The following is a 20,502-nucleotide window of genomic DNA, read 5'->3' on the forward strand; positions in this document are numbered from 1 at the left end:
CAGCCTCCTGAACAGGCATGTGCCACTGCGCCCAGCTTATTTATTTATTTATTTATTTATTTATTGAGAGGGAGTCTCGCTCTGTCGCCAGGCTGGAGTGCAGTGGCTCAAGCTCAGCTCACTGCAAGCTCCGCCTCCCGGGTTCACGCCATTCTCAGCATCCCGAGTAGCTGTGACTACAGGTGCCCACCACCACGCCCGGCTCATTTTTTTGTATTTTTAGTAGAGACGGGGTTTCACCGTGTTAGCCAGGATGGCCTCGATCTCCTGACCTCGTGATCCGCCCACCTCGGCCTCCCAAAGTGCTGGAATGACAGGTGTGAGCCACCGCGCCCAGCCCAGCTAATTTATTTTTATTTTTTGTTTTTTGTAGAAATGGGATCTGGCCATGTTGCCCATGCTGACAGCTTCTAATACAAGCAAATATATGCTCTCCTTGTAACCAGTAAGTTCACTTGCAGATATTTATCCCAGAGAAATGAGAGTTTGTATCCACCAAAAAAAACTTGTAACAGAATAGTCACTATAGCCAGAAAAGAAATGAGAGAGGTGGAGAAGGAGGGAGGGAGGAAGGGAGGGAGAGAGGTAGGCAAGCCGGCAGGCAGGCAGGCAGGCAGGTAGGTAGGTAGCAAGCTAGGTGTCCATCAACTGGGTAAACTTTTTAAAAATACGGTATCGGCCGGGCGCGGTGGCTCAAGCCTGTAATCCCAGCACTTTGGGAGGCCGAGACGGACGGATCACGAGGTCAGGAGATCAAGACCATCCTGGTTAACACGGTGAAACCCTGTCTCTACTAAAAAAATACAAAAAACTAGCCGGGCGTGGTGGCGGGCGCCTGTAGTCCCAGCTATTCAGGAGGCTGAGGCAGGAGAATGGCGTAAACCCGGGAGGCGGAGCTTGCAGTGAGCTGAGATCCGGCCACTGTATTCCAGCCTGGGCGACAGAGCGAGACTCCATCTCAAAAAATAAAAAAAAATAAAAATACGGTATCTTTACACAGTGGAGTACTACTCAGCAATAAAAAGGAAGGAACTGATATGAACTACTTATATTCCCAACAGGATGGATCTTCTAATTTGTTATGTTGAATGAGAATATTCTGTATTACTTCAAGTTTATGAAGTACAAGAACAGGCAAAATGAACCTACAGTGACAGAAAGCAGAATACACTGTAGTAGTTGCCTGAGGCTGGATGGGGAGAGGTCTTAAGAACGGGGACAGGGAAGGAAGGTAGGTCAGGAAGGCCCACCACGGAACTTTCTGGGGTGATGGGCACGCTCTATTTGTTGATCTGGGCGACGGTTACACAGGTGTACACATATATAAAAATTAGTGGAGCTGAACACGTAAGGTCTGGGCATCGCACTGTATGTAAGTTAAACTTCAGTAAAGTGCTCTCGGCACACATCCGCAGCCACACCCACACAAAATCCCAGGAGGCTCAGTACCAGCTGTGGTCCGGGCCTTACCCACTTCGGAGAGGCCACGACCCAAGGCATCCGGTTTCCTCTCGCTCCAGTTCAACTTCCGCGCATCTACGAGGGCCGGGACTGCCGCTACCTTTCTGGAAGGCGCCGGCTGGCCAGTCACCGGCTGAATCCCGCCGGAGGCGGCTCCCAGTCTCCGGCTGCGGGGCAGGGACCCGGGTGCCCCGCCCCCGCCCCCGCCCGCCCCCAGCCCGCCCCCAGCCCGCCCCCAGCCCGCCCTCCGTATCTGGCCCCTGGGCAGCCGTCCGGGGAGGCGGCCAGCGAGTTGGGGCCGCGCGATGTCGCACGGAGCCGGGCTCGTCCGCACCACGTGCAGCAGCGGCAGCGCGCTCGGACCCGGGGCCGGCGCGGCCCAGCCCAGCGCGAGCCCCTTGGAGGGGCTGCTGGACCCCAGCTATCCCCGGACCCACGCGGCCCTGCTGAAAGTGGCGCAGATGGTAAGTCAGCGCGGGGCGCGAGGCCGAGGTCCCACGAGGCGTCCCGGGAAAGCAGGGGTCGGGGAGCGGACGCGCCGGGCGGCTGGACCGGGCCGGAGCCCAGGGAGCATCGCGCGGCGGGCGGGGGAGCGCGTCGCTAAAGTTCGCGGCAGGCTTCCTCCGGGAAAGTTGCGGCCGCAGCCCCGGCGCTGGAGCTCAGTCCGCCGCGCTAGAGCTCAGCCCCCAGCGCCGCCCCCGACCTTGCTCCCGCGGACCCAGGTCGCCAGGGTTGCAAGTTTCTCCGGCCATCCCCCTGCGGAGCCTGACCCTCCTACTGACTGAAGCCACGGGCTTAGTTCCTTTCCGTCTTTCTTCCTCTTCTCTGGGCCGCGCCGCTTCGAACCCGTGTCGGGGGTGGAAGAGTCGCCCAGGCGGCGGCGCTGAGGCAGCGAAACCCTACCTCCTCCCCGTCCACGGCCTCCTCTCTGCTCCGAACCCAGCGCGGCAGGGCTTCCCTGCTGTGTGTGCAGTTTCGCTCGAAGGAGGAGGTCAGAGGGTCTTCCGTTCCATGGTAGGGAAAAAGAACTGGGACCACTGAGACGGCCGTCCTGGTCCCCTGCGCTCTCAAGTTCCGAGGGAGGGCCCGGGTCTCAGGGGACTCTGGAGGACAGGTGGTCAGTTGGGAAAGGCCTGTTCTCAGGGGCTGGTACTCATGTCGGGGAGCCAGACTGTTGAATGGGAGTCACCCGTGGAGCCAGGCAGGATGAGTGTCTGGGCTTGGATTGTGACCAGCTCAGCACAAGGGCCTTCTACCAGGCCAGACGTTGCCTGGCCGATTCTCTTGTTCCCCACTCTTTTCTTTTCTCCCCTCCCGTTTTTTTCTTCTTTAAAAAACACCTTTTCCGTTTGTATGATGTGTTTTGAAACTGGGTTGGGCTGTTTGTGACTCTCCACCATTGTAATGTTTGCACCAAGAATGGTGGGGAGGGGAGCGGTAAGTTTCAAAAAGAGGTGTGGGGAAAGGAGTGTGGGGCTCGGACAAGGTCACAGACCCAGAAGCTGGGGCCTACTAAGGTGGACTGGCCCCAGGGGGTTGGGCACAGGACGTCTGTGCATCTATAGCACTGCTATACCAGACACTGAGTGTGCATAAGGTGGCCCTCATGTTTTGCTTGGGCCAGACCTAAAGAGAAGGGGCGCTGAGTTCCTGCCTCCCTAGGAAGTGTGTCTAGATAAACCAAAAATTAGGAATAGAGGCATTTTAGCAACGTACAAAAAAAATCTGGTGCTGAGCATTGTTGGGTTTGAGCAGGGCATTTTTTGGCCCAGGCTAAGAGATCTGATCAGCCAAATAGAAGAGATCAGCCCATCTCACCATCCTTAAAAGAAGGGCTGGGGTGAGACAGGCCCTACCTGAGCATTGGAAGGCATGAGTTTGGTAGACAGAGAATGGGATCAGAAGCCTCCATCTTGGCCCATGAGTTTGCTGGACAAAGATATTGTGGGATGAAAAGTCTCCTTGTTGGTCTATGAGTTTGGTACACAAACATAATGGAGATGAAACCTGGGCAACATAGCGAGACTCCCATCTCTACAAAAAAAAATTTTAAACCTGGTGTGGTGGCAGAGGCCTCTAGTCCCAGTTACTTGGGAGGCTGAGGTGAGAGGATTGATTGAGCCCAGGAGGTCAGTGAACTGCACCACTGCACTAGTCTGCATGACAGAGGGAGATCCTGTCTCAAAAAAAAAAAAAAAAGATACAAAGAAAGGGTAATGGAGATTAGAAGCCTTCATGTGGTCCATGATTTTGATGAATAAAGATATTGGGAGATGAGAAATCTCCATCTCATTTTAAGCTCCTCAGCTAGCCTCTGGCCTGTGGCCCTTGGGCCAATTTACAAGTGACAAGAGTGGGGCCTGTTGATCTAAAAAAGAGAACAAAGACTTGAAGAATTTCTCTATGTGGCTCCTGCTTCTCTGTGTGCCCCTCTTAAAACCATGCTGAGGAGTCTTACACCTGCCCTGGAGGATTCCCCATCACTGCCGCAGGCTTGTTTGATCAGACCCTCTGGGAGCAAAGTTGCCCTTGCAGGATGGCCGTGTTAGTCCTAGTTAGGGCTATCTGCTTGGGCCTCTTGTCTAACTCCTCCCTATTTTCCCCCTTCTCCTCCTTTCTAAGGCTCTGCTTGGGCATTTGAGGCTCATTTGTCTTCTTTGCTGGAAAATGCTTGTTTAGCCAAGTTTTAACATTGGAGAAGGACAGAAGCAGCTAAATTAATGGCACCCATTGGGCTCTCTTTCTATGGGTCTCTCATTTTGACTATTGATTTCTCAGTTGCATGCTGAACAGGCTGACCCTTTTGTCCTCAGCTTCTCATGAAATGTTTTCATCATGATCTGATCAATAGATCTGCCAACACGTTGTCTTAAGAAATCACTGCAAAGGCTGTTCCATTGGAGAATGACTTCCCTTGTCTTGGGCCTCTTCTGGGTCCACCATTACTAGAAAATGAGTTTCTAAGTGAATGTGTATACTTGACATGTCATTTATACGTGTGTAATTTTTATAATCTTCTGGCCATGATAATTCAGTTTCTTCGGTCTTCCTTTTCAGAGTAGAGACACAGTCACAAGTTTTGACTTTTGACTTTAAGGACTCTTTTTTTTTTCTTTCTTTCTTTCTTTTTCTTTTTCTTTTTTTTCGAGAGGGAGTCTTGCTCTGTCACCCAGGCTGGAGTGCTGGAGTGCAGGAGGAGTGCAGTGGCGCCATCTCAGCTCACTGCAAGCTCCACCTCCTGGGTTCATGCCATTCTCCCGCCTCAGCCTCCTGAGGTAGCTGGGACTACAGGCGCCGCCACTACGCCCAGCTAATTTTTTTTTTTTTTTTTTTTTTTTGTATTTTTTAGTAGAGACGGGGTTTCACTCTGTTAGCAAAGATGGTCTTGATCTCCTGACCTCGTGATCCGCCCACCTTGGCGTCTCAGAGTGCTGCGATTACAGGCGTGAGCCACCGCGCCCGGCCTTTTCTTTCTTTCTTGAGAGGGAGTCTTGCTCTGTCGCCAGGCTGGAGTTAATTGGCACAATCTCAGCTCACTGCAACCTCCGCCTCCCGAGTTCAATCGATTCTCCTGTCTCAGCCTCTCGAGTAGCTGGGACTACAGGCACGCAGCACCACACCCAGCCAATTTTTGTATTTTTAGTAGAGATGGGGTTTCCCATGTTGGCCAGGATGGTCTCGATCTCTTGACCTCATGATCCACCCCTGCCTGTGCCTCCCAAAGTGCTGGGATTACAGGCATGAGCTGCTGTGCCCGGCTAAATGACTGTTTTTTTTTTTTTTTGAGAGAGAGACAGAGGGTCTTGCTCTGTCGCCCAGGCTGGAGGACAGTGGTGTCATCATGGCTCACTGCAGCCTTGACCTCCTGGGCTTGGCGGTTGTCCCACCTCAGCCTCCTAAGTAGCTGGGACTATAGGCACCCACTATGATGCCCAGCTAAATTTTGTATTTTTGATACAGATAGGGTTTCGCTATGTTGCCCAGACTGGTCTTGAACTTGGGGGTTCAAGGGCTCTGTCCACCTCGGCCTCCCCAGGTGCTGGGATTACAGGCTTGAGCCACTGCACCTGTATGAGACTCTTTTTTTTAATAGCTATATTTTTTAAACCCTATTATTGTTCTTGATAATGTTCTAGTAATTATATACTATATACCATGTGTGTATAATCTCATGAAATGTTTCTAAGAATCCAGTGAAGTAACATGTTTGATAGGTAAGGAAACTAGCTAAAGAGTTAAAGAGACACTAAAGTCACACAGCTCTTAGCAGTAGTGGTGGAACCGATCCAGACCTAATGGCCTGATCTCTAAAACTCATAACTCTGGCAGAGTTGTTGCTTGTTAATAGTTCTAGGGAAATAAAAGCCACAGTGAGATAACACTTCACACCCACGGAGATGACAATAGAAAATAACAAGTGATGAAGATGTGGAGGATGTGAAGAAATTGGAACTCTGATACAGTGCTGATGAGAATGCAAAAATGGTGCAGCCACTTTGGGAAACTGTGCAGTTTCTCAAAAATTACCGTGTGACCCAGCACTTCTACTCCCAGCTCTACCCAAGAAAAATGAAAACAGATGTCCACATGAAGACTTACATGTTCATATGTGTTCATAATAGTATTATTCATAATCACCAGAAAATGAAAACAACACAGCTGCCCATCAAAAGATGAATGTATAAACAGCAACTAAAACTAGGTGGTACATTCATACAATTGAATATTATTCAGTCATAAAAAGGGAGAATGAAGTACTGATGCCTGTAACCATATAGATAACCATGAAAACAGTAAGGTGTGAAAAAAAGCCAATCACAAAAGACCACGTGTTATATGATTCCATTTATATGAAATGTCCAGAATAGGCAAATGCATAGACACAAAAAGTAGATTAGTGGTTACCTAGGTCAGGGAGCAGGGGTTGAAAGGAAATGGGAGTGACTGCTATAATGGATATGGGATTTCTTTTGGCGGTGATGAAAATGTTCAAAAAATTGGTGATGGTGCCGGGTGCGGTGGGTCACGCCTGTAATCCAGCACTTTGGGAGGCCAAGATGGGTGGATCACCTGAGGTCAGGAGTTCGAGACCAGCCTGACCAATATGGTGAAGCCCTGTCTCTACTAAAAAATACAAAAATTAGCTGGATGTGGTGGCAGGCGCCTGTAATCCCAGCTACTGCGGAGGCTGAGGCAGGAGAATTGCTTGAATCCGGGAGGCAGAGGTTGCAGTGAGCTGAGATTGAGCCATTGTACTCTAACCTGGGTGACAGAGCGAGACTCCGTCTCAAAAACAACAACAACAACAACAAAATTGGTGATGGTGATAGTTGCACAGCTCTGTGAATATATTAAAAACCACTGAGATTTACACTTTAAATGAGTGAACTGGATGGTATGTAATTATGTAAACAGACCTGTCGATTGAGTGTGAGGGGGCAAGGTGTGCTGCCTGCAGCCACTGGGTGTGGGGAGGCAACAGCTACACTTCAGGAAATCCCTGTGGTGTTCCCGCCACACCCACTCCTAGAAGAAGGGGAGTCCCCTGCAGGAGTCACAAAAGGTGGGCTGAAGGGCATCCCCTGAGTGCCTGAAGGGTCTGAGCTGAAAGGGATGCTCTGGGATCTGAAGGGGTCTAGATATCTTTGCTGTGGGATTAAGGAGGCCCCAGGATGGGGCTTGTGGCCCTGCCAACACTCCCTATCTATTTGTTCATTCAGCAGACATTTATAACTGCCACATTCATCTCCATTTGTGCAGAAGCAGATGACTGTGACAAAGTTCTTGCCCTCAAGTAATCTGTGGTTCAGCTTGTCATGGGAAGAGGGGTCTTGTCCCAGATCCCAAGAGCCAGTTCTTGGATCTCATGCAGAAAAAAAATCGGGGCAAGTTGTAGAGTATAGTGAAGTCAAGATAGTTACTAGAGATGACTCAGTTACAGAGTAGAGAGTCTTCAGAAAGCAAAAGGAGGAACGCACCCATTGCAAATACAATGCTTGCTTATACAGGTTATTAAAAATAGTGTACTTTATTACAAAAGCTTGTGGTCAGCTTGTGACAAGCTATTAGTATTGTTACTTTCCTATGTGATTATTGATCTTAGTGAGAATTTATGAGTGGGCCATTATTTTAAAAGCAGAACCTATTCTTAAACTAAGAATACTTTTTCTTCTTAAAGTACTGGGACATTTCCATAAGTTCTGGGTCTTTATTTAGTTAGTTAATATTATTAACTCAGGCCGGGTGTGGTGGCTCACGCCTGTAATCCCAGCACTTTGGGAGGCCGAGGCGGGCAGATCACTAGGTCAGGAGATCGAGACCGTCCTGGCTAACACGGTGAAACCCCGTCTCTATTAAAAATTCAAAATATTAGCCGGGCGTGGTGGCACACGCCTGCAGTCCCAGCTACTCGGGAGGCTGAGGCAGGAGAATCACTTGAACGCGGGAGGCAGAGGTTGCGGTGAGCTGAGATTGTGGCATTGCACTCCAGCCTGGCAACAGAGCGAGACTGTCTTAAAAAAAAAAAAAAAAAAAGGCCGGGCGCGGTGGCTCAAGCCTGTAATCCCAGCACTTTGGGAGGCCGAGACGGGCGGATCACGAGGTCAGGAGATCAAGACCATCCTGGCTAACCCGGTGAAACCCCATCTCTACTAAAAAATACAAAAATCTAGCCGGGCGAGGTGGCGGGCGCCTGTAGTCCCAGCTACTCGGGAGTCTTGAGGCAGGAGAATGGCGTGAACCCGGGAGGCGGAGCTTGCAGTGAGCTGAGATCCGGCCACTGCACTCCAGCCTGGGCGACAGAGCGAGACTCCGCCTCAAAAAAAAAAAAAAAAAAAAAAAAATTATTAACTCATTCCCTCAGCCATAAACATCTTGTGACCAAGAGTGCCCAACCCCCTGGGAATGTAACCTAGCAGATTTCTCTTGGCCTTTATTCAAGATGGAGTCACTCTGGTTAGGATGCCTCTGACAAGCTGAGGGGATGAACAAGTACCAAAATTGGCTGTTCAGGAAGGTAAAAGTTCTGATAGTTGCCCACCTTATGGAAGAGGGTCAGAGGGCAAAGGTGATATTTAAATTGCATCTTGACAGATGAGTGTAAGTTTTTCAGATTGGGAGTGGCTCATTTACCCCTTTAGTGCCTTTATTCAGTATATGTTTAAGTTAGAGATAAGTGATATGTTAGGGGTGGGAAGGAAAAAGATGTAGCAAGAAATGAGAAAGTATTGGGGTAATTATCTTAATCATCCCATCCCAGACACTTAGAAATGGGTGCCATCTTATCCATTGAGCATCTGCTATGCTCTTAATCTTATGCTGTGTGAAATACAGCTATTAACAAGATAGACTCTTTCTGCCTGTGCAGCAAAACAGACTGTGACATTTGCATAACCATAACATGGACAGAGAATCAGAATGTATTTCACAAGCGGCAATGATGGAAATCTAAATATCTTCCGGGAGGTTCATTTATTTATTTGGCAAATATTTGTTGATCACCTGCTGTGATCAGCTAACTAGTAGGTGATCACGACTGTGTGCTAGGGCACTGTGGAAAGAAGACAGCCTCTTTATACTCAAATAGAGAAAATAAACATTAATCGAAATGGTCATGAATATGTAATTACAAACCGGTTCCAAATTATGAAGGAGAAGTACTCAGTGGTATAGAGCATATACTAGGGGGTGTGACCTTTTGGGGATTAGGAAGGGTGTTTCTGAGGAAGGGACATCTGATGTGAGCATGAGGAAATTGCATCACAAGCAGAATAAAGAGCATTGGCCGGCGCAATGGCTCATGCTTGTAATCCCAGCACTTTGGGAGGCTGAGGCAGGCGGATGGCTTGAGCCCAGGAGTTTGAGACCATCCTGGGCAACATGGTGAAACCCAGTCTCTACAAAAAATACAAAAATTAGATGGATGTGGTAGCACGTGCCTGTAGTCCCAGCTACTCAGGAGGTTGAGATGGGAGGATCGCTTCAGAGGTCTAGGCCGCAGTGAGTGGTAATCGCCACTGCACTCCATACAGCCCAGGTGACAGAACGAGACACTGTCCTTCCATCCCCCCAAAAAAGAAAAGAGCATGGACCCTGGCTCTTAGTGAAGGGAGGAGTATCTCTAGGGCTGGAGGGGAGAGAACAGGGTGGGAGTATTGGGAATGAGACTGGAGGTGTGCAGGGACCAGACCCCAGGGTCTGCCAAATCTTGGTAAATATATAGTCCTTAGTCTAAGAAAAATCAGCAAAGCATCCTATCAACTCACCATTCATGAAGGGACTCCTAACTAGGGGCTGTACCGCCCCCTAGGGGTTATTTTGGAATTTTATGGAAGTTTTTTTTTTTTTTTTGGTTGTCACAGGGATTAGGGTTATATTACATTTTATTCATTTCAGAATAGTAATGCAAACTGGAATTTTGACAGTGCGATTTTGACAGTGCAAAATACTTTATATCCTAAAAGGGTGTTTTGTCTGAAATAAGATTGAAGGAGCCTTCCCAGACTGGGTGCTAGGGGGGGTACACTAAGGTTTCTTGTCAGGAGGGTGGGTCCTAGAGACCCTCTAAGAGGCCTGGGCAATTCCAGGCTTCACTTTGGGAGTTCACAGCTTAGGTGCCAAGTGGAATTCAGCTGTGGGGGATGTCTGCCTCTGGTACAGCTGTGAATAGACCTGTTAGCACAGAACAGCCCAGCCTCATCCAGAAGGGCCCACCCCTTTATATTCTGCTTTAGACCTGGATGGCGGGGGTGAGGCGGGGGTCTAGTTTGGTTCCCAAGTACAGTCTGCACACCCGTGTCCTACTTCCTGGAAGCTGGAGAGTAAAAAGCAGCAAAGAACCTAACTGCCAAGATTCTTTGACCTCAGCCCATTCCTGACAAGAAACTACTTTCCATCAGTGACCAAACAAATGCAAAACTAAAATATAATAAAATAAGTTACTGACTTTATTCCTGCTAATAAAAGTAATACTTGTTCATTGTGGAGACTTTGGGGAGAACAAGAAGAAAATAGATTCACCCACTCCCTCTTCCCCAAGACTAAAAAGTAAAACTATTTTATAGTAGATACACATAATTTTGGTGGTGGGTTTTTTGTTTTTTTAATTGAGACAGTCTCACTCTGTTGCCCAGGTGGGAGTGCAATGGTGTGATCTCAGAGTGCAGTGGCGCGGTTTCAGCTCACTGCAACTTCCGCCTCCCGGATCAAGCGATTTTCCTGCCTTAGCCTCCCAAGTAGCTGGGATTACAGGCATGCGCCACCACACCCGGCTAATTTTTGTATTTTTAGTAGAGATGGCGTTTCTCCATGTTGGCCGGGCCGGTCTCGACCCCCTGACCTCAGGTGATCCACCCGCCTCGGCCTCCCAAAGTGCTAGGATTACAGGTGTGAGCCACAATGCCCAGCTGGTGGTGTTTTGCTTTAAACAAAACTAGGATGATTCTATACATATTTTGTAAATGCTTTTCTTTTTTTTTCTTTTTTTTTTTTTTTTTTTTTTTTGAGATGGAGTTTCGCTATGTTGCCCAAGCCAGAGTGCAGTGGCGCAGGCTCACTGCAACCTCTGCCTCCTGGGTTCAAGCCATTCTCCTGCCTCAGCCTCCCGAGTAGCTGGGACTACAGATACAGGTCACCACGCCCAGCTAATTATTGTATTTTTAGTAGAGACGGGGTTTCACCGTGTTAGCAAGGATGGTCTCAATCTCCTGACCTCGTGATCCGCCCACCTTGGCCTCCCAAAGTGCTGGGATTACAGGCATGAACCACCATGCCTGGCTGTAAATGCTTCTCTTGCTGTTTGTTTAATATGTGGTGCATTTTGTTCATCTGCAGTTTGGTTTCTAACAGTGCTGTCGTGGCCAGTCATGGAGGTACTGTGGTTGTGTGTAGCATGGTACACTGTGGCTCAGGGAGCCTCCAGTTCTGCCTGCATACAAAGGAAGCTGTGATGAACCTCCTTGTAGAGAATCCTGGTGTACACATCTGTAAATACTTCTTCAGGATAAACCGCACTGACCTTTTCTGAGAGAGAAATGAAGTGCCTCTTGCCCTACTCAGGTGGCTGGCATAAAACAATTCTCTAGACTTTTTAACATCTAGAAATTAATGAGCACCCCTTTATCATCCAGGAGTTTCAAGGAGCCAAGTGTGATAGTAATAGTGTTTAAGCTGTCATCGTATTTTTGGTGTCTGATGATTTGGAAAAGGAACAGTGACAGACAGACTAGAAAATTCAAAAATGTTTTTAAATGTTCTTCTATTTAAGTAATGGCCTCAGTATCTGCATATATTTGAAGAATGGAAGTTCCAGTCTTGTGGAAGACCTTATCTATTCAGGCTGCAGAGCTTAAGGCTTTAGTAATCACTGGCAAGAATTCCCATCCAGGACACCTCAAATAACCACTTACACTCCGGCTGGGAATCACTGGCTGGAGTGAGGCGATAGGGATGGAAACACCAGCCCAAGGTCCTCCAGGCTTCCCGGCAGCCAGGGCGAAAGCGGGTAGAGGAGGGGTTCGGGGTTGGTTTTCTCCACTGCAGGGGCCCTAGAGACCCCCGCCCCCGCCAGCACGCCAGGACCCTGGAATCCTGGGGGATTCCTTGTGTGGGCCGGTGTATTTATTTAAATTCTCGTTGCAGCGAAGGCCGCCCTTCTGTCTTCCTGCCAGCCCTGGCGCTTCCTGTGCAGCGCCACTGGACAGCCATCTGTTTCCTCCCCTCTGCCATCTGCCTCGCGCCCGGCCCAGCGTGCGGCCCTGGAAGCCTGGCTCGGCCGCCGCCCGCGCACGCTGGCCTTCTTTGTTACCACTTTGGTTCAGTGGTTTCCTGGGCTCGCTGCTCATTCCCTGGCAGGGCTTGCAGCGTCCGGGGCGACTCCTGGGATCGGGAAGGGCCTGGCTTCGAGCCCAGCGCCGGCAGCAGCCCGGGGACTGCGGAGGGGAAAGGGGGCTGGGACGCGGGCACTGCTCCAGGCACCCCGCGCTCCTGGGCGGAAATCGCGAGCACAGCCCTTCTCAGCCTCCTGCAGAAAACGCGCCTCACCTGGCTTGTGTTTAAATCAGCAAGGGCAGTGACGCGGCTCTTCCTTTTCCTGGGGCAGTCACGCTCCTCCCTCTGCCGAGCCCTCTCTCTTTAGTTTACTTTAAGCAAAGGTTTTGTTTGTTTGTTTGTTTGTTTGGTTTAGGTTTTTTTGAGACGGAGTCTAAAGAAGTCTCCAGTCTGTCGCCCAGACTGGAGTTCAGTGGTGCAGTCTTGGCTCACTGCAACCTCCTCCTGCCGGTTTAAAAAAGATTCTCCTGCCTCAGCCCTCCCAGGTAGCTGGGGCTCCAGGCGCGGGCCATCACGTCCTGCTAATTTTTATAATTTTAGTAGAGACGGGGTTTCTCCATGTTGGCCAAAGTGGTCTCGAACTCCTGACCTAAAGTGATCCACCCGCCTTGGCCTCCCAAAGTGCTGGGATTACAGGCGCCCTGCCAGTTTACTTCAGATAGTTGGAAAGACCGATTGATAACCAGAGAGGCGGTAACCCGCAGTTTCCACTTACTACTCCCAAAGGGTTGCTCTGAAGCTTAAAAGCTGTGTTATGCTCTTTTATTTTATTTTATTTTATTTTTCGAGACAGAATCTCGCTCTGTCGCCCAGGCTGGAGTGCAATGGTATGATCTCAGCTCACTGTAACCTTCCCCTCCTGGGTTCCAGCAATTCTCCTGCCTCAGCCTCCCGAGTAGTTGGGATTACAGGCTCCGGCCACTGCGCTTGGCTAACTTTTGTATTTTTAGTAGAGACGGGTTTCACCATGTGGCTAGGCTGGTATCGAACTCCTGACCTTGTGTTCTGCCCACCTTGGCCTCCCAAAGTGTTGAGATTGCAGGTGTGAGCCACCATGCCTGGCCACTCATTTTTTTTTTAAAGAGAAAAATGAAGTTCCTTCTGAAATAAATGGGAAGGGGAAAAGGAGAAATTAATTAAATGCTTTTGGGTACAGAGTGAAGTGGAGCCTTCTGGAAAGCAGAGAGAATTACTGTAGTGTGAACTCTGAATACTTTCAGTCTCTTCTTCCTCTTCAGATTTCCTTTATTCCCTGAGAAGCCAGCGTCAGCTCTCAACATGGTTTGTGAAGAAGTCTCTTTAAACATTTCCTCTTAAGTTATGAGAGTGGTACTTAACTAAATAATAGTACTTTGACCTCCTTAGGTGACAGCCACTGGGCTAGGTGGTTTTTGTTTTATTTTGTTTTGCTTTTGGTTGTTCTTGTTTGTTTTTGAGACAGGGTCTCACTTTGTCATCCACGCTGGAGTGCAGTGGCGCTATCTCTGCTCACTGCAGCCTTGACCTCCTTGGCTCAAGCGATCTTCCTGCCTCAGTCTCCCTAGTATTAAACAGCTGGGGCTGCAGGCGCAGGCCACCATGCCTATCTAATTTTTTGTAGAGACTGTGTTTTGCTGTGTTGCTAAGGCTAGTCTTGAACTCCTAGGCTCAAGCGATCAGCTCACCTCGGCCCCGCAAAGTGCTGGGATTACGGGCATGAGCCACAGTGCCAGCTGGGCTAGGTATTTTTTTATATGTTACCTTGCTTAATCCTCACAACAATATTATGGGGTGGGTCGTATCATTATCTCCAATTCACCAAGGAAACTGAGGCACAGAGTCATAAATACTGAAGGTGGATTTGGAGCCAGGCGGTCCAAGTCTACCACTTGAGCTCTTAAAAGGACAATTTGGAGTATTTTTTTTATGATCATTATGTTGTGTATATTTTCCTGTGTCATTAAACACTGTTTGAAAATGGTGTTGTGATCACTGCATTCAGTCCGTTACTTGGTCGTACTCTATGTTCATTTGGCTCTTGCTTGATGGGCAGGCTGTGGCAGATCTAGAAGGAGGTGCTGAGACATAACAGCAGGTACTAGTGATGACTTCATCCTTTGCCAGAGATGAATTTGGCTGGAGTGGGGAAAACCCCTCCCTGGGGTATTGAACCGACTAAGTATATGCCATATTTTAGGAAGCATTTTCACATTACCCAACATTATTATTATCTTCATTTTTAAGTTCTAAGTTTCTCCAGGAAGGACTGGGAAGAGAGAGGGGATCTAAAGTTTCAATTCCTGCTCTACTATGTCTGGTGATTTTACATGCAATTTCCCTTTGTTTTACCTTTTCTTCCTTTTTTTTTTTTTTTTTTTTTTTTCTCTTTTTTCTTTTTTTTGGAGACAGAGTCTCACTCTGTTGCCCGGCCTGGAGTGCAATGGCTTGATCTTGGCCCACTGCAACCTCTACCTCCCAGGTTAAAGCAATTATCTTGCCTCAGCCTCCTGAGTAGCTGGGATTGCAGTTGCATGCCACCATGCCCTGTTGATTTTTGTAATTTTGTAGATACGGGATTTCACCATGTTGGCCATGCTGGTCTCGAACTCCTGACCTCAAGTAATCCCTGCTCCTTGGCCTCCCAAAGTGCTGGAGTTACAGGTGTGAGTCGCTGCGCCCAGCCTGTTTAACTCTTCTAATGACTCTGTGGAGTATTCAGTTTTTCCTCCTTTTGGTTGAACAGAGCTGAGAGGTTAAAAGTTAAATACATAGCTGTCCAAAGTTGAATACATCTATTAAGTTGTGGATCCAGCATTTGAACCCAGGTCCAGCAAGTCTTCTTTTTCCACCGTGGTGTGCTGTCTCTCTGTGTACAGAAAGCAGTCCCCCACACTAGCCTACCATGGTACGCACACCTGAGGGTGACTCCTAGTCAGTCACATCCTGTGTAAGTCCATCCTCTTGAGTGTGAGTGAATTCTCTGACTTGCTTCTAACCAATGGAATATGGCACAGGTGGCAGGATGTCATATGCCAAGGTGAAGGGATGTTGCAGATGCAGTTAGGGTCTCAAAGGAGTTGATTCTGAGTTAATCAAAAGGTTTTCCCCAGGTGGGCCTGCCCTCATCAGGTAAAAGCCTTAAAAGAAGTACTGGGTCCTTCCCAAAGGGAGAGAGTCTCCTGCTGGCCCTGAAGAAGTAAACTGCCTTGTTGAGAGCGAGCCTGTGAGGGGCCATGTCACAAGCATCCAAGGGTCATGCCTGGAAGGCAGAGCAGCCCTCAGCTGACAGCCAGCAAGAAAGTGGGACTTCAGGCTGGGTGCAGTGGCTCACGCCTGTAATCCCAGCACTTTGGGAGGCCAAGGTGGGCAGATCACAAGGTCAGGAGATCGAGACCATCCTGGCTAACACAGTGAAACCCCATCTCTACTAAAAATACAACATAACCGGGCATGGTGGCGGGCACCTGTAGTCCCAGCTACTCGGGAGGCTGAGGCAGGAGAATTGCTTGAACCTGGGAGGCGAGATCACGCCACTGTGAGCCGAGATCACGCCACTGTGCTCCAGCCTGGGCGACAGAGCGAGACTCCGTTTCAAAAAAAAAAAAAACGGGACTTCAGACCTGTGGCTACAAGAAACTGAAAGCCACTAAGAGCCATGTGAGCTCAGAAGAGGACCCCAAGCCTGGTCAGCCTCTTGTTACAGTCTTGTGAGACCCTGAACAGTGGACTTCTGCCCAGACTCCTGCTCCATGGAAACTGTGAGATGATAAATGAATGTTGTGTTGAGGTGCCAAGTTTGTGGTAATTGGTTGTAGAGCAATAGATAAGTAACGCACTCACAAAAGCCTTTTTATCCTGCATCAAAGCTGGAACTCTGATGGCTGCTCCTCAGCAAGGGAAGATGGAGCAATAGCAGTGCAGGGGGCAGCAGGGGCAGTGGCCATGTTTATCACTGGGCTCTGGTCACGTAATCATTAGATTCATATGGAGTAAATCCATGTATCAAGTTATTGCTCTTGGCATCCTGTGGCTTGTTTTACATGCAAGAACTCATTCATGATTACAATATCCCTATGAGATGTTAGTATTCCCACTTTACAGATGAGGAAACTGAGGCAGGGAGTTTAATTATCTTGTCTGAGCCAAGTGTGGTGGTGCGTGCCTGTGGGCCCATCTACTCGAGAGGCTGAGGCGTGAAGATTGCTTGAGCCCAGGAGTTCAAGGCTGCAGTGACCTCTGATCTGTGCCACTGCACTTCAGCCTGGGTGACAGAGCAAGAACCCATGTCTTGAAAAATTAAATAAACAAACAAATAAATATCTTGTAAGTTATACAGACTGACTCCATCTCCAGGCTGTCAGCCTCTTCTCCGTGGTGTTTTCTTGGAGCAAGTCCAAAGCAAAATCCTGATGCAAACAATAACTGTGGTTGTACATTGTTAAGTTGTATTTACTTTTTTGAATAGATAACATTTACATGATCAAGATTCAGAATGTACCAAAGTCCCCCAATTTTCAGTTTTCCTCTCTGGAAATATACAGGAGGCTACTGGTGATACCAGTTTCTTGTGTAACCTTTAGGAGTTGTTTCACGCTTCTGTGTCGGCCTCCCTTCCTGTGCCAGATAAGAGCATACCTACACTCACTGCTGTGTACTTTTATAACCTAACTTTCTGACTTGGAGGTAATTCCATATCCATTCAGAAAGTGTCCTCATTCTCCTCCTTTTTTATAGCTGCATTGTATTCCAGAGAATGGATTTACTATATTTATTTAACTAGTCCCCTATTGACAGCCGTTTAGGGTATTTCCCCCTTTTGTTATCTAGCCTGCTGTAATGGTTACTCTTGTACATATCATAGTCTTGTGTGTGTACAAGAATATGAGAAGGAGCAACTCCTGGAAGTGGAGGACTTGCACCAAATGTTGCATGCGTTTGAACATTTTTTCATCTGTTCTGAAACTCACGTTCTCAAACATCAACTTGTGATCTTCTCCCAGCAGGTTTTAGGGGTCTTCCATGTCCGCTGTCATGGAGAAGGACTCTACTTAGTGTTGAGACAGTGTTCAGAGTTCCGCTGCTCTCATGACTCTACTTAGTGTTGAGACAGTGTTCAGAGTTCCACTGCTCTCATATCCCACTCAAATTTCTTTAGCATATTAGGAACCAGAGGAGTCTAAGTCGGGAACAAGAAGACCTGCTTGACTAGCTTTTTTCTTAGTGTTTCCCAAGGTTCGTTAACACGGAGTGTTCAAGTCAGCTTCCCTAAAAGCAGAACTAGATATGGGGATTCTTGTGCAACTGGTTTATTGAATGAGGAAAGAAAGCAAGGGTAGAAAGAGGAGGACAAAGACGTGTTTCAGAAGCCCAGCCTCAGCCTGATTCTATGGGCAACACTGGAGAATGAACTGCACCACAAAGATTGCCCTGTTCTGAGGCAAGGGAGCTGGGCTTTTGTACACCTTTCGTTGCCTACAGACCAGAAAGGAGGGTACATAAACTCCCAGGGATCTCTGAATCAGACAGCTCTAGTTGTCCAGTGGAAACCACTAGCAGAAGGGTGCAAGCATAACAAGTTAGCAGCAGCACCTGCAGTAGCTGGGGGATGGATGCACAGACTTGGTGAAAGGGAACCTGGGAATCTGAACAGGGCACCAAGGGAGTCTTTTTCCTTGGTAGCTTATTCAATGACAGAAGCAGTCCTTGAATTTCTGCTGAGAAAAACAGAACAATAAAGACAGAAGAAAACATCAGAGAGTGGTTCTCAGATGGCAGGGTGGGGGCAAAAGATGGAAAGTACATTCCAAAGAAGCACGGCTTCTAGCCTTCCACAGATGATGAATAAAGTATCCCCAGATTCCCCCAAACCATTAGAATGCCAAATAAATCTTATTGCATCCTAGTAGAATTTTTTTTTTTTTTTTTTTGAGACGAAGTCTCCCTCTGTCGCCCAGGCTGGAGTGCAGTGGCGCAATTTCGGCTCACTGCAAGCTCCGCCTCCCAGGTTCACGCCATTCTCCTGCCTCAGCCTCCCAAGTAGCTGTACTTGGGACAGTCCCAAGGGACTATAGGCGCCTGCCCCCACGCCCGGCTATTTTTTTTGTATTTTTTAGTAGAGACGGGGTTTCACAGTGTTAGCCAGGATGGTCTCGATCTCCTGACCTCGTGATCCGCCCACCTCAGCCTCCCAAAGTGCTGGGATTACAGGCGTGAGCCACCACGCCCAGCCCCTAGTAGAATCTTTAAAGATGAGCTACTGCAACCCAAAAACATATGTATTAAAGTGGTCAAGTTAGTATTGCTTAGTCTACTAGTTGTGAATTGATTGCTATCTTTTTAGTGTTTGTAGACATATAGGATGATTTAAGTCTCTTAATTATACATTTTTGTAACTTTTTTTTTTTTTTTGAGACAAAGTGTCACTCTGTCGCCAGGCTGGAGTGCAGTGGTGCAATCTCGGCTCACTGCAACCTCCACCTCCCAGGTTCAAGCAATTCTCTTGCCTCAGCCTCCCGAGTAGCTGGGACTACAGGCATGCGCCACCACACCCAGCTAATTTTTTGTATTTTTAGTAGAGACGGAGTTTCTCCATGTTGGCCAGGATGGTCTCAATCTCTCAACCTCTTGTCCTTGTGATCCACCCGCCTGGGCCTCCAAAGTGCTGGGATTACAGGCATGAGTCACTGCGCCCGGCTGTAACTTTTTATTTATAAATAATCCCAGGTTTATACAAACTTTTGAAGAACAGCACAAAAAACTCCGCATATCTCCCTCCCCCAGGTTCTCCATTTGTTACCGTTTTACATTTGATTGTTTTCCATTTGTATACATGCTATTATTTTTTTCTCGGAACCATTTGAGAGTGAGTTGCAGGCATCATGCTCTTTTGTCCATCAGTACTTCAGCATGCGTTTTCTAAGAAGAAAGACCCCTTCTTACGTAACTGCAGTACAGTTACTTAAATCAGGAAAGTAATAACACAAATGCTATTACCTTATCTACAAGCTTTACTCAGATTTTGCCATTGACCCACTAATGTCCTTGGGTCTAGGATCCCATCCCAGATCATAAGGTGTATTCAGTTGTCACATCTTTAATTTCCTTCAATCTGGAACAGGTTCTCAGTCTTTCTTATTCTTCATGACCTCGACATTTGTGAACAGTCCAGGACAGAGCGGTGCCTTTGTTGGATATTAAAGTCGGTTTGGTGGGACCCTCTGATTCTCAGCATTTTGTAGCTACACTGAAGGCAGAAGACAAAGAAAGAAAAGAAATCATGTTTGGCGTAACTTGTCTCAATTTGAATGCTTTTGTTTTCACCAAAGTCCCTTTTGCAGGTGTCTTATCTGAAGTTAATAGTTAATAGTTAAAGTTGAGCTTTGCTGGATGTCCTGTTCTTTTAAAAAACCTTAGCTCAGATGTCACCTCCTTGGGACAATGGCTAACTACCAAATCTTATTGTGTGAATTTGATGTGAATCACCTCATTTAATCCTCACAATAGCCCTATCATTTAGGTACTCTTATTTTGCTATTGTATAGTGAGGAAACAAAAACAAACCCAGGTCTAGGGTGTGCCTGCTTCCCCGCTGGACTGCCCCCTCTCCTGCCTCAGAAGGGCCTTCCCCAGCCCCTCAGCTTAAGTATTCCCCTGCACCACCCTGCTACCATCACTCTACCCTGTCTCCTGGTTCTGATTGCATTCCAGCACTTTGCCAGCCAGAATCCCTTTGTTCACTTAATTACCTGTTGATGGTGGGCCCTCTCTACCAAGCCCTGAGCTGCAGAGGCGCAGCCATCTTTCTGTTCAGGTCACCACGGGGTGTCCAGTTCCTAAGGTGGTACCTGGAACACAGGAAATACTCATAATCTTTTTGCAAATGAACACATGCGTATTTTCTTTGACAAGGCCTTTGGTAATAACACTGCTTTCCAAAAAGTCAGCATGGGTGAAGTGCTTGAGAGACTTGGGTCTCCTCCAGAAGATGAAATAATGCTGTGTCAGACACGTGCTGAGGAAGGGGGCTGGGGTGTGGGCCCAGCAGTGGAAAGAGCCCTTCTGCCGGGCCCAGAACAGGCCATGGGGCCTGGGGCACATATCTTCAAGCCTGTGGGCCAAGAAGCTGGGAGAAGGCACAGGTGGGTACCCCAGCAAAGAGAGGCTAGGATGCCTGTCCTGGAGCAGCCCACCCTCCCCTCCACAGTTTGCGATAGAGATGCAGTTTCTGTAGCAGCT

General features: G+C 48.1%; 1 protein-coding gene across 5 annotated transcripts in view; it reads left to right on the forward strand.

Annotated features, from left to right (window-relative positions):
* The first annotated feature begins 1,528 nt into the window (after positions 1-1,528).
* CMTM7 (CKLF like MARVEL transmembrane domain containing 7) overlaps positions 1,529-20,502 on the forward strand; it is a 63,989-nt gene continuing 45,015 nt past the window's right edge. For 2 of the 5 annotated variants that reach the window (XM_073023675.1, XM_008009373.3), the window contains exon 1: positions 1,691-1,925. In XM_073023675.1, the coding sequence (XP_072879776.1) occupies positions 1,767-1,925 (159 nt within the window). In that variant the 5' untranslated portion in view covers positions 1,691-1,766. Of the gene's footprint in view, positions 1,926-20,502 lie in introns of all 5 variants that reach the window. The other 3 variants (XM_008009371.3, XM_073023674.1, XM_008009372.3) reach the window with 3 other exon arrangements.

This window comes from Chlorocebus sabaeus, chromosome 15 (genome assembly GCF_047675955.1).
Source record: "Chlorocebus sabaeus isolate Y175 chromosome 15, mChlSab1.0.hap1, whole genome shotgun sequence".
Classification (NCBI taxonomy): domain Eukaryota; kingdom Metazoa; phylum Chordata; class Mammalia; order Primates; family Cercopithecidae; genus Chlorocebus; species Chlorocebus sabaeus.